Source organism: Hemicordylus capensis, chromosome 2 (assembly GCF_027244095.1).
Source record: "Hemicordylus capensis ecotype Gifberg chromosome 2, rHemCap1.1.pri, whole genome shotgun sequence".
Lineage (NCBI taxonomy): Eukaryota > Metazoa > Chordata > Lepidosauria > Squamata > Cordylidae > Hemicordylus > Hemicordylus capensis.
In genome coordinates this window covers 319505826-319520344 of record NC_069658.1, presented here as the reverse complement: position 1 = coordinate 319520344, position 14519 = coordinate 319505826, and the positions used below count along the sequence as shown (strand labels likewise).

At 40.4% G+C, this 14519-nt stretch overlaps 1 protein-coding gene across 6 annotated transcripts in view; it reads right to left on the bottom strand.

Annotated features, from left to right (window-relative positions):
- Nucleotides 1–553: 553 nt before the first annotated feature.
- The window catches only part of NEK4 (NIMA related kinase 4), a 38993-nt gene continuing 25027 nt past the window's right edge, over nucleotides 554–14519 (bottom strand). For 4 of the 6 annotated variants that reach the window (XM_053296817.1, XM_053296820.1, XM_053296816.1 and 1 more), the window contains 8 exons: nucleotides 13768–13923; nucleotides 12810–12950; nucleotides 12276–12342; nucleotides 11618–11727; nucleotides 10879–10967; nucleotides 7522–7727; nucleotides 4026–4159; nucleotides 1614–2403 (listed from right to left, as the gene is read on the bottom strand). In XM_053296817.1, coding sequence (XP_053152792.1) covers nucleotides 2311–2403; nucleotides 4026–4159; nucleotides 7522–7727; nucleotides 10879–10967; nucleotides 11618–11727; nucleotides 12276–12342; nucleotides 12810–12950; nucleotides 13768–13923 — 996 coding nt within the window. In that variant the 3' untranslated portion in view covers nucleotides 1614–2310. Of the gene's footprint in view, nucleotides 2404–4025; nucleotides 4160–7521; nucleotides 7728–10878; nucleotides 10968–11617; nucleotides 11728–12275; nucleotides 12343–12809; nucleotides 12951–13767; nucleotides 13924–14519 lie in introns of all 6 variants that reach the window. The other 2 variants (XM_053296821.1, XR_008316315.1) reach the window with 2 other exon arrangements.

Genomic DNA, 14519 nt, shown 5'->3' with positions numbered 1-14519 from the left:
TATCTAAAGTTGGCAGTCACCATATTTTATGGCAGATAATTCCATAGGTTGATTATGTGTTGTGTGAAAAAGTACTTCCTTTTGTGGGTTCTAAATTTCTTGGCAATCAGTTTCATAGGATGACCCCTGGTTCTAGTGTTATGAGGGAGAAATATTTCTATCAACATCATGCATATTATAGGCCTATCGTGTATCCCCTGTCTTTTTTTCTAAACAAAAAAGCCCCAGATGATGTAGCCTTGCCTCATAAGGAAGGTGCACCAGGCCCTGCTCATCTTGGTTACCCTGTTATGCACCTTTTCCAGTTCTACAGTGTCCTTCTCAAGATATGGTGACCAGAACTGCATGCAGTACTCCAAATGTGGCCACACCACAGATTTGTATAAGGGCATTATAATATTAGCAGTTTTAATTATTAAAATTATTTATTCCAAGCATAGAATTGGCCTTTTTCACAGCTTCTGTACACTGAGTCGACACTTTCAAGGGGCTGTCCACCATGACCCCAAGATCCTTCTGGTCAGTCACTGACAGCTCAGACCCCATCAGCATATATGTGAAGTTAAGAAAAATCACCTGAGTGTTTTATTTTAACAAAGCAGCTTTAAACATTTGTTTTCTAGATAAAGTTTTGATAAGCATTAATGGTAGGCAATTCACCTTTAGAGAATTCTTAAGACACTTCATTTTTTTAATGTAGTTACTACTTCAGTTATTTATAGAGAAACTAGTATGAAAATGCAACCTACACTGAAAAAGGGAAAAACTTTCAGGTGCCCACACTAATTAAGTGATTTGGTATGCATGTATATATGGCCCTAGAGTATTATGAATTGAACTAAGATCTCAGTTATTTGATTTCTCTGCACGCCCCCTTTGCAAGCCTTAATATTAGCTGTTGTGATAGGCTTGTGCCATAATCCAGTCTACTGGGGTGGGCATTAGATAACTAGGGACGTAGTAGTAGCTCCTCAGCTGTTTGGGTTTGCTTATCCCTTCCAGGCAGTACTGAAAATCTGGCTGGCTGGAGGCAGAAAGCAGCTTCTATTCCTCTCCTCCTGGAGCAAGGTTATCCTGGAATTCAGGAGTTCTGCTGTTAAAATCCTTTAGTCTGTCAATATGAATCTGTACAAACTGCTATTTTGTGCAAGCATTTTTTAACTCCTGCACACACAAAAAGTAGCTCCCAGAAACTTTAGTTTGCCCACCCCACTCTATGCCATCCACATTCTCACCAGGATTTGATTAAGAACTGTGGAGAAAAGGAAAGCTCTTCTTTCAGACATTTTTATATATCAAGCCTAATTGCTAACCCAGATATTGTCACATTTAACTAACACCATCCATCTTAGATGCAAGGCAAAATGGACCAGCCTTAAACTGGAATTTACCCTTATCAGAATTATAGGACTTATCTTTGGTACAGCTGAAGGAAAAAGCCACATGTGTACATCACTAATTCCTTTAAATGTGTTAGCCAACAAATGCAAATCAGTTGAAGCCAGAGCTTGGATAGTATAAGTGTTAGAGCAAATAGAAAAGACAATCAGGTGTGGCTTTATTCTAAGCAAGGGGATTTTGCTCAAAGCAAAGAAACATGAGAGACTCAAGCATTATTTACGAAAGTCAGCTTCATTAATCTTTTAAAAAGATGAACAATGACAAAAAGCTATAATACATTCAAAGCTTTGACTGGAAGAATGCATAGTTCTGCAACAAATATTTTTTTGTTCCAAACTGAAATGTATAAATAAGTCAACTGGAATAACTAACTCTTTCAATATCTACATATAAAGAACTTTTCAGATTGCTGTTTGAGAACAGGAATGTGTACTGCTGTTAAGACTTATGTTTTACTATAACTTTTGTGTGTCAATTTGAGAATTATACTATTCCTCAAGCCAGTTATGTGCTTGGGCTGCAGTCTTGCGCTTATTACATACATGCAAGTCCCTCCAAAATCTGACATAGCTCATTCTGTAACTATGTGTGGAATTGTAACCTAAGCTGTTTATTGACAAAGTTAAGATGTAAAAGGAAATAATTTAAGATATAAAAAATCAAACTTTTAAAAGTGAACCACTTGTATAAAAAACCCCAAGCACAGTTAGTCAAATAATCCATTAAGAAATATGTGCTTCTATTTATAGGCTAGGCTCTACCAACAAATGATTTTTTTAAAAAATCAGAGTATAAAATGTACCCCATGAATTATTCGACATTGCAAAATGAAAAGAATCCATTAAAAGGAATTGTTGAATAAAAGTTCTGCTTTTTCTTCAAGATGGTGAAGTTCAACTGAGGCATCTGTCAAAGCTTCACATTTTCTTCCAGGAACTTTAAATGACGGGCTTTCATACTGTAAGAAGTGTATTTATCTCCCATGAGCTCCCGCAAATATAGCTGTTTAGAAAGTTAAGGTTAGTTATTTTGTAATCTACAGCTTAAATGCTGCTCATATAACATATTTAGGCTGCAATCCTAAACATAGTTAGACATCTCTGTTGGCAGACTTTAGTAGGTTTATCCAAGTATACTATTTCTGGCCCTGGTGTACTTTTAATTACCTTTGTTTAAGCTCTTTACAAATTAGGCATCCAATATGAGTGCCAATTGCCCTTTTGAGTGTTCCTTATACCTGTTGTCTAGTGTCGAATCTTCAACAACCTAGATATTATAGGCCCAAATCATTATTCACATTGTGGAGCCTGTAAACCCTAGGAGCAGCACTAGCTTTTGTTGTCCCTGATCATTATGGTGCATGTTCTTCCATGTTAGTGCCACACACTTCTGCCAGCTTCTACCCCAACAGGAAATGTCTCCAGGTACAAAGCAACTCAGACATAGTTTTTGAGAGACTATGTCACAAAGTGGCATGAAGCGAAGTCCTGGACTTTCTTGAACAAGCTATATTTCTTTCTCTCTGCTAGCAGCTTTCTGATAAAAAAATTGCTTGTTGAAGTATAAAACTAATTACCTATTTCCCCCCTTATGTATTGTTGTAGATCAAGCCCCACTCCACCTCACCCTCCAGGCCCAGATAAAGCATCACTTTCCCCCACTCTCATGCTTGATCCTGATTGGCTTTAGGCATGCCTAACTCTTCATAAGATTGTCTTAGATGCAGTGTGCCAGAACTAACTAGTCTTATTTCTGAAAACCTAGACTAGTTTAGAGGGCTGGTAGTCAGTTAGTTCATGTGACACTGAAGACTACAACCCAATACAAATTTAAGTGTACTTAAACCCATTGAAATCAGTGACTGCCATATGGAACAAAGATGCACTGATGCAGCAAGAGAACAACCTAACAGAACTTTCTGACTTACTACACTAGTGCAATTAGTGATGCCTTCCCCTTCTCCAGGACGCTCTTCTTGCCATACCAAAGATTTGTCCCCAAGGGCTGTGTAACCCTCAGGGACATATGAGTGGTGTTGAGGGCTTCCTGGAGAAGGGGAAGGCATCACAAATTGCTGCTTTGCCCCTGTACTGGTGGTTTGTTAGGGAATTCTGTTAGGTTGCTCTCTCGCTACACCAGTGCATCATTGCTCTGTGTCTGCCACTGAGCTCAAACACATTTAGCTATGTTTGAAAACAGCTACAGTATCATTTGATTTCAAGCACTGACAAAATGATGAAAAAAGTTAGATCTAAAAATTTATGGAATAGATTCAGGCCCAGATCCAGAGAGTTAACTGCATAAGTTTCATTGAAGTCAACCAAGTGTAAATTATTTGCAACTAAACTTGTCCTACTGGCTTCAATATGATTTAAATGTGGTTAACATCCTCTGGATTAGGGCCAGCATGTTTAAATTAAGCGAGGCCACTCGTTTTTACAAAGAGTGAACTATTGGAAGTCATGCAAGGAAACAGATGGTTATTGCTCCCACACTGGTTGCTTTGAAAGCCTGCCATCTGCTATACCAAACCCAGTATTTGTTTTCTTTTTCTGGTTTGAATATATTTTAAGCAGTGTTAAACAGCCAACTATCATGTTCTGGTATGATGAAAAAGCACTCACCTCTCTTTTCTGTTCATCTTCCTCCTCCATGACATCATACACCTTTTCTAGAAGCTTTACTCCAAGTCCTTGCACCACATCTGCCCTTAAGATTTCAACCAGTCTCTTAACCTTTTCAGGACCAGACAGAACATCTAAAATAATAAGTTTAATTCACAGATATTTTGAGCTAAGCTTCATATTTGGTGTTCTGACAACTAACATTAGTAACTCAGATCTTAAGTCATGGAATACTTTATCTTTCACTCAGGTTTATATTGTCCCACTGACATCACTAGCCTTCTGAATGCCTTTCTAAACTATAGTAAAGTTTGCCCCTGCTAACTGGGCAAAGAGGTACCTTTTTAAAGTGGTGATTCTCTTTATTTAGCAGGGGAAGAGAAACTGGCCCTGCCTACACCCAGTACATCATTCCTTCCTCCAGTAGTTGTTGCTGGTGTCTATCTTATGTTTCTTTTTAGATTGTGAGCCCTTTGGGGACAGGGAGCCATCTATCTTTATTTATTGTTGTTATAGGTAAACTGCTTTGGAAGCTTTTGTTGAAAAGTAGTATATATTTTTGTTGTTGTAGGTTCCATATGTTATTTCTTAGCTATATTAATCATATGCCCCAGACTCCCAATCCAGTATCCGTGCAGTAATGGTCTGGTCCCATGTAATAAAGTTTGAGGTCTGTAATCTTGTTACAGAGGACATAGCATTTTGCTCTTTTAAAAGGGGGAAAGGAACATTGGTTATTTTCCATGAAGGCTTCTCCTAGCTGCTGGATATCAGGACATCTCATGGGTTATTACTTCCCCATTGCTCCAGTGGCAGGACTATGCAAATTAGCTTAGAACGCTTTAATAGCCCTGGGAAGGATAACCCCACCCAGTTCTGAGTAGCCAAGAAGAGATAACCGTAAGTACAATAATTTAGAGGGGGAAGGGCAGTCCCTGCAGTAGACTCGGATAGCTCAAGTGGGTGGGCTGAGATAGATGTCCTCATATCCAGCTGCAGGAAGAAGTCTTCACGGTAAGTAACCAATGCTCCATTCCCTGCTGCTGAAAGAGGATATCTTGTGGGATATGCTACAGCTGATGAGCCTGGGTGGGAAGTGTCTGGGACTTCTGCTGAGGTAGTACCCATTGCAGCACTCATCTACCAAATGCAGCTTCAGTGGAGCACTGTGAGTCCATCTTGTATTGCTTTGTAAAGGTAGATGGCGATGACCACGAAGCTGCCTTATAGAGGAGCACTAGTGGAAAAAGCTGCCATTGCAGCTACCTCTGTAGTTAAGTGAGCTAAGATATGCAGGGGCACTGGGAGCTTTAGAGTATCATTTGCCAGGGAAATGCATGCTTTAATCCACCCAGCAATAGTGGACTTTGAGACCTTTTGGCCCATGGAAGTGAGAAGATATGACACAAAGCACCAGAAGTCCAGTACAGCTCCATACGTCTGATGCAAACCTTTAAGCATCATCGGACATCAAGCTTGTGCCATGCTTGCTCCAACAGATGAAGGTTTGGGGTAAAAATAATGTTCTGGAATCTGTGAAATATAGACGGCACCTTATGTACAAATGATGGATCGGGTATCAGTCTGAGTCCAGGGAGATTATACCGAGATGCTTATTTACTGATAGAGCATGAAGCTTGGACACTCTTCTGGCATAGGTCATGGCTATGAGGAAGGCCAGTTTGTGAGAAGAAGGTGGAGCAGAATGGAGCGGATGGAATCGAATGGGGGCCTTGTAGTGGCGCTCAGAGCACTGTGTGTAGATTCAGTATCAGGAAACTGTGTATGGTTGGCAGTGATAGAAGTGTAGCTCCCCTGACGAAATATTTGAGGTGTGATTGTATAAGGTGTTGCTGTTGAAGGAATCAGCTGATCAGAGGAAAGGCATACAGCAACTCATGTGGCCCTGGTGTTGATAGTGCATCTACTGCTTCTGCTCCCTCACATGGGAAGTGGGCAAAGAATCTTGGAAGTCTGACATTGTTGGGTGCTGTGCAGAGGTTGACCTGTGGGCATCTGAAGTGTATTCAGATAGTTGAGGTTCAATTCTGCTCAATCGATGGTTGAGGCTCCATTCTGCTGGCTGAATTTCTGTCTGGCTGAGCCAATCTGCTTTGGTTTTGAGGATTCTACTCACATAACGTACAAGATGCCCACTGAAGGAGAAGTGTTTCTTCTTGGTGTAGGAAGTGTGACCTGGTCCTTCCTTGCAGACTGATAAGGGTTTTCGCTGTGATGTCGGTACACACCAGGATGTGTTTGCTTCTCAACAGGTATTGAAAGGCTATCAATGCCATGTGCATGGCCCTCAACTCTAGGCAATTGGTTTGTTTTTTACGAGAAGGAGAAAGGCAGAGGATCAACAGGAAATTAAAGCAGGAAAATACCATGTAAATAATGAAAATACAGAAGTCTTTTGAAAAGAGAAGAAAAGTCCGTTTCTGGAGCAGATGCAGGACTAGCACAACTGGGTGGGGTTATCCTTCCCAGGGCTATTAAAGCTTTCTAAGCTAGTCCTTAGCTTAGAAATTTGCATAGTCCTGCCTCTGGAGCAACAGGGAAGTATAACCCACAAGATGTCATCATTCAGCAGCAGGGAAGATAAGCACCCATGACGGAGAGGGTGTGCCACTCATTTTTTAATGTATTTATTTATATAAAATATTATACCCCACCCCTCCAGTACACTACTGCTCAGGGCAGCTCACCATTAATAAAATAGATACAATCTAAAATAAAGATTGATAAAGTTAAACAAGTTGAAAGACCAGGCTAAAACCACATTTAAAATTGCCAGTTTTTAAAAAACGTTTCAAATTAAAAGTTATTAATAAAACGCTAAAAACTGAGAACAAAGCTAAAAAACCTACCAGAAATGAGCAGCAGATAAAACAGCCTCTTCAAAAGGATGTTTTTAATTGTGTGTTTTTTAAAAAACAAGCATGGTGAAGCTCTTCGGGAAGGGCATTCTAAAGGAGAGGGGCCGCTACCCAAAAGGCCGTGTCTCTAGTCCCCACCAGTCAGATCTGTTAGTCGCAGGGCCATGAGCAGGGCCTGAGATGCTGAGTGGAGGGTCCTGGCAGGTTTATATTGGTGAAAGTGATCCAACAGGTACTCCAGTCCAGAGCAATGTAGAGCTTTAAAAGGTCAAGACCAGCACCTTGAATCTAGCCTGGAACTGGACTGGTAACCAAAGAAGCTGCCACAGGATGGGTGTGACACTCATGAAGCAACTTGTACCTACGAGCATCCTTGCAACAGCATTCTGGACCAGCTAAAGCTTCTGAACAGTCTTCAAGGGCAGCCCCACATAGAGCACATTGCAGTAGTCAAATCTGGATGTTACCAAAGCATGAGTGACTGAGGTCAGGTCAGACTTCTCCAAGGAGGGTCACAGCTGGCGTACCAGCCATTTAAAGAGCTTCATGACTGTTCCTGCACTTGAGTAATACAACAGAACTTGTTTGAAAGTTAGTTTTTCAAGGATGCTACAGACCTGAAGGAAATTCCTGAAACTGGAATTCATCTGGGTCTTCTGATGCTTTCCCATGTAAGATAAGGGTGTCTCTATATTTCCTATTAAGCCTGAACTGCGATTCAGGAGCTGGTATTGCAGATTGAGAACAATTTTCTTTATTATCCATTTTCAGTGTTTGAGTCATCAGTTGTACCAAGTCATTCATTTCATTTGTATTTGTTTTTCTACAAGAGGAATAAAGTCAGTACATTTAAAATTCCAACTCATAGTTCATATTTTACAAACATTTCAATCAAGCAATGAACTATTTAGATTAGAATTCTAATCTAAGATTAGATTAGATGAGGCAGGGCTTTATGTATTCTATGCAGCTGTGTATTTGCAGCATGGCATGCTCAAAGAGCATCTTAACAAGGGTCCAGCAAATGCAAAGAAGGGGAAGCAGTGCCACTTGTTATGGAAGGAAGGGAGCCTGGTACATTAGAGAATATGACAGCCATGTGATAAGATTAGTAAAAGATCAAAATAATACACTATATTACATTTTATTCTCTTCTATTTCAGCAACTGGCAATAGAGTAAATATCAGAATATTTGACATTCAACACACAAGGAGCTTACTACAGAGTCATATTTACTGTATAAATTTTAAATATAACATGTTATGCTCTCTCATATAATAACTGAGGAATAATCTTCTAATGTATTCACTTCCACAGAGTTACTTTCTAATTATGAAAATTACACTCTCGAGAGCAAGTCCTCTTTTGCAGGTTAAATATCTACCAAAAACCATTGCGGCTGATACAGTCATATTCTAAATAATCATCTGGACCTTCAGTGCTACTTGTTTAGAATGTAACTGAGTAGACATGTACTGGTGGAGGGGGGCGGGGGGAGTTATCTGAATTATCCAATTAATAAATTAGGTAGAAAAGTCATTGCAGGAGCAACTTGGTTTTGGTACAACTTTATGGAGACTCAGGACTGGCCGATTCACACAACCATGCTCCTCACTTGATGACTGCAGCACATGACTCACATGTGCAAATGGGCAATCACAGATAAGAAAGTTCTATTATCTCAGACCTAGCTATGGTAAACCATACAGTTGACTAGACCAGGGTTTCTTAACCTTGGGCCCCCAGATGTTGGACTACAACTCCCATCATCCCCAGACATCGCCTTTGTGGCTAAGGATGATGAGAGTAGTCCAGCATCTGGGGGCCCAAGGTTAAGAAACCCTGAACTAGAATCTAATAATGCACTGTACATGGGGCTCCCTTAAACAGTTTGGAAACTTCAGCTGGTACAAAATATAGCAGTTAGATTGCCGACAGCTGTGAACCATTAAGACAGATTGCCTGTTTGTAGCTATTATGCTAATTACTAATTTGCTTCTGGGCCCAATTCAAGGTGGTGGTTGTTACCTTTAAAGCCCTAAATAATCTTGAACGAAGTTACCTTAAGGACCGTTTACACTCATATATACTTGCCCATCTTTTAAAATCTTCATTATAGGCACTGCTGTCTCGCCCACTGGTAATGCAGATTCAGCTGACAATTGACAGGGCCTTCTCAGTAGTGGTACCATATCTGGAATTCCCTACCCAAGCTAGTCCAACAGTCCCGCACATTGGTCATCTTTAAATAGACCCTCAAAACCCACCTATTTTATGTAAACCACTGTGTAAAATTGTTTTTAGAAAAACAGTATAAAATATGAAAATAAGAGCTGTCTTATACCATTGGTCTATCTGTCTACATTGACTGACAGCAGCTCCCCAAGATCTTAGGCAGGGATCTTTCCCAACCCCAGCTGGAGATGCCAAGGACTGAACCTGGAGCATGCCCTATGTAGAGCATAGGCTCTATCACTGTACTGTGGCCCCTTCCCTTATCCCTGGAGGTCTCCTGTTTGAGAAATAGATGCCCAAAATCTATTTCTGTGTACTAAACTAGATGTATAGCTCTTCAAACCCCAGCCAATTGTAGATCTAATTTTTCTCACTATCCCGGTGAACTCCCGGTGAACTTTTCTCACTCTCCCGGTGAACTTTTAAATATTCTTAATAGAAACAATTACTAAGCAGCATGTTGGTGGAAAAGAAAAGAATTCCAAATCACAGAAAACTAAGAGCAGACAGAGAACCTAAGAATTACATAAGGTAAGGAAAGAACAAAGATACTGAAGAAACAGAACACAATAAACTTCTTTTTCTATGGGGATGGATCATGCAATACTAATAGCCTTTTTCAAAAGATCAATGATTTTCCGATGGGATAATATTAGTTTAATGGTTTTGGAATGTTCAGAGGACTTCACATATATTATTTCAGTAATTTTTTTTAGACTGTGAGCCCTTTTGAGCAGGGTATCATCTTATTTCTTTTTCTGTGTAAACTACTTTAAGAACTCTTTTGTTGAAAAGTGGCATATAACTGGTGCTTACTTATAACAACTACAGAAACAAACCAGTATTATTTCCATGTTGCAGACTGGGAGGCATGGCATAGCTGCAGCTGAGAAAACACTACTACTTTGCTTATCTCTGCCTAGTGAGTTCATAGCTGAAACTGAACCACAGGACTCTGAACTACTCTAATATACCAGCTTTCTATGTGGATGGTGATATGTGGGTCATCTAGTCTATTTGGATTTCAACAATGCAGGTGTCAGAGGGCCACACTGGAAAAGAAACAGATTAAGAGGGAATATGGCAAAAGCCATGCTGAAAAAGCAATCTGTACTCAGCCAGGTTAAGATAATGGGGTATGTTTCTCAAAAACATTTTTGGTTCCAGTTTTATTCCGTTATTTGATTAGCAGCTTCAGTGATAGAGGTGAGGAGTATGTTAATAAAGTAGCACGCCTTCAAACTCTACAACTAACATAGCTTTAAATGAATATGTATTTTAATTTGCACAATGCTATTGTGATGCAAGTTTTGGGCGGTATAGAAATATTTTTTAAAAACAAAATAAATAATGGTTTTTGGTTTAACACACAGTTTTAAATTTTCTTGTTCAGTTTTCCCCCTACTGATTGGAAAAGGTGGGCTGCTACTTGGAAAAAGTGTAAACCAGGAGCAATAGCGACAGAAGTTGTCTCGTTGATATCATCTTTACTTTAAGTAAACTGGCCCTCAGTTTACATGGAATAAGCTTTACAGTTCTTATAATTTGAGAAACAATAAAATAAGTCTCTCTGAAAGTCGAGGAAAATATATTTTAAAACCTAAGCATGTTCAATGTTTCCTGAATCTAGATTTTGGAAAAATATTTTACTAAGGCTTGAACTTTGGGAATGGTAATATCATGCCACAAATCTGTTTGAACAAATGCACTGACTACAGAAAAGAGAAAATCCACTCACCCTTCTTTACTGTCCCCATCTGATTTTTCTGTGGAACTGGTGGAAGAGTTTAGTTCATCTTCAGTAAAGCAACCAATTAAGTTCTTTTTCTGTAAAAGATAAACAGGTATTTTCAACACAAGAAAATATGCACAAAACACAGCGAGCATAACACCTTAGAAACATCTCCTGAACTCATCCCACTGAAATGTATGTTCTGTTTGCACCCAACATTTTGCATCCATGGAACACACTCTGTGAATTTGGTCCAGTGTTTGTTGCTAGTAACAAGTATACATCTGTAGCACAGAGGACTCTAAGCAGTCCAAAATGGTATTAGCCCATCATCTCGAGAATGGGAAAGGTTTCTATTTTGACTTATCTTTGTGGGCAACTATTACAAGTGCCACAATACCAAGCCAAAATTTTATTCCTTCAGCTTCATTTATTCCTTCAATTATTGTTTAGCTCCATCTCCACTCACATGTGCAAATCTAAGTGCAGCTGTGTATGTCAGTGTTTTTGCACAGGTTTTCAAAAAGGGAGTTTGATGTTAATAGAATTCAAAATTCCTCAGCAGGTCATAGATGAAAAAGCAGTAGGCAATATTTTCTGATCCAATCTGCAGTCTTCAGAGGGATCCTCATGTACAGCATGTTACTTCATGGAAGGTTACAAGAATGTGCACCCAGATCCCTTTTTTAAACTCTGTAACATTAACAGTGATCAATATTTCTAAGAACATATGATTTCTGATTACCTTGCAAATACTGGGCTCTGAGGAACACTGAGCAATTTGACTCTGTCTAGCATTTTCTGGCAATTGTGCTTCTGTTACTGCACTGTGAGATGCTCGTCTTGTAGGAGGCACTGAAAAGGGCAAATGAACAACATTTATAAGTTACCTTTGTTTTGATTACATGCATTAGACCTAAAAACAAGCTTAATGTGCCTAGACAAGCTTGAAAAAGTGAAAACTCCTGTTGCTTTGTTGTCCAACATTACAATTGGTTTCTTTACTACATTTATATACTGCCTTTCTGCCTGGGCACTGTTTTTGCTGTAACAGGTCAACACAATTGCTTCTCGTTCATTTAAACTTGGACCCCGATGTAGATTTGGCCTTTGATTTTCATGCTAAGTTGTGCCCTAGACTCCAGCCCAATAAACACTGTGCCTCACTGTATACACCACCAACAGCTGAAAAATTCTCTAGCTGACATGTCATGTTAGTGTACAGTATTAACGACCTGCAAGTTAGTTACAGACTGCAAATGTGGGAAATGGTTGTGTTGCAATCACACTTCCACTGACATTGTAATATATTGCCTCTCTTTGGGAAGTGACCGCAACTGAAAAGGTGTTGAGTCTTGGGTAGTTACACCAGGTATTTAAAGAAGGGCAAAGAAGCTGGTTACCAGAAGGAAGCATGTCTTCCAGAGAGTGCTTTAGCCTCCTCCTCTCTCGTGCCGACAGTGGCCGATCCTTTAAAATAAGTAAAGATAATATCAACAAGGCATAACTTCTATGGCTTTGAACTCTCTCATGTTGGGCCAGGAGGAATTTTACTCACAGAAACATTATCGTAACTGAAAACGAAGATTTCCAGAGTGGTAACAAATTGAAATTTTCTCTGCTGACTTAAGGCTGACAAAACCCTCTGGGGAAAGAAGATAACATAGGTTTGCTGTCTCCATACTAAGCTGATCCACACTGTTTTGGTATCATTTGACCCTCTACACCAGGGCTGCACAATTCTGGCCTTCCTGGAGATGTTGGCCTACAAAACTCATAATCCCCAACTATTAGCCACTGTGGCTGGGAATGATGAGAGCTGTAGTCCACCAATAGTTGGAGGGCCAAAGGTGTGCAGCCCTGCTCTACACCGTTTAGAGAACCGCAAAGAAACGGGCAAAATGGATGAGCTATTCAGAAAGATGTCTGGAACAAACCTTTGAAACGGTGACGTCTGTGTTTCTAGATCTGTTTACAGTCCTTGCACCTGCAGCATCCTGCCTCTCTGTGTTGTCTTCCCGTGTTTTTGCATTCACATCATGAAGAGAAGGCAGTGGTCGAGGAACAAGTGCTTTAATCTAAAGGGAGAAATTGGACCAGCATGAAAAGGTTATGTATTCTGAAAAGAGTTTAGCTATAAAAGCACTAATTTGTCAAGCCTGGATGCAAGGATTCCTTTTGGTCCTATTCTCAACTATTCTACCAAAACCAAGTTAATACAAAAAGAACAAACATAGGAATTTCTTGTCCTTTACAAAAGAAGAATAGATACCACACACCTATGTAAAATTCAGGGTGCAATTAAATGCACTAATAGCACATGCATAGTTACCAAAGTCGTGCACATGACCAAATCCCTGGTGGCTAAGGAAGGCTGGGGGAAGGGGAGTATACCTGCCTTCCCCCACACAAGCACACTAACCCTAGCGCTCTGCTGCACCATACAACCACACGATTGGCGCAGCAGAGCTGAATACATTGGGGATCTGGAGGAGGAAGTCCACCAGTATCCCACAATGCATTGTGTGGAAAGCCAAGAGACTGACCATGGAAATGCTGCAGCTCCTTGCTGCCAGGCCCCTCTTTAAGCGGCACGCTGTGATTTTCAGGAGCTGGGCTGCCGGGAGCTGCAGAACACAGCCCCGATCTCACACACGATTGGGGCTGCCAAGGTTAGATGGGGCTTTGGCCCTTTCACCTTAGTTAAAGGGTAGATTTAAAAAACTGGGTGGCCCTGCTCCGGAGCAGTGGGGCGGGAGTGGGTTCCAAGGCTCCACACGAACCCCACAACCCAGGTTTTCTCATTCCTGCCCTGATGCAGCTGGTCATGAGAATGATCTTAGTGGTGGTGGTGTATAGTGGGAGGGAGTATCAAACGTTTCTCTTTATTTTTACCTTGTCTGAACAAGCCTCAGATTGCTCTCTCTTCTTCTGCCGTCTCTGTCGTGAGAGGGAAGGCTCATGAACAGATCCCAGGGGCTGAAAATAAGGGGTGTTTCCATTTGGAGATTTAGCTTTAATTTTTCCTGGGTTTCTGCAGAGAGCTTCATCCTAAAAACAAGCACAAAACCTTTATAACACTAACATATATTTTCCATATCCAAGATTCCACATGCATGATTGGCGGGGTGGGGACGGACTATCTAGTATCTTGAAAAAAGCTATCACACTTGTGGGGGGAAAGCTACCAAGTACCACATCATTGCCCTAATCAATACTATATTTCTTCATGTATTCAAGAGCCTACAAGGAAAACCTTTCATCTTTTCAAAATGTGAAATACAAAAGGCCAGGATCCAAACAGCCACTTAACTAGTTCTTGTGTCCAAGAATACTTTGGACTTATTTCTCAGGAAGCAGCCCCTCTCCATACTTCACTACAAAACACAATAAGACACATTTATATTTTGCATTAAAGTGCTCAAGATGCTTCACATACATTATCTTCTTATAATTCTTGCAACAATTCTGTAAGCTAGGCCAGGATTGCCAATAAGGAGGAGAGAGATTGGGACTTGCCTAGGGCCACCTAGTAAAGACCCGATTCATAGTTCAGTCTCTCAGCCACAACAATGTACTAGGTAGCATCCAGACTAACGATGATGATGGCATATATTTATGTACCACTCTTCAACAGCAAGAGGGGG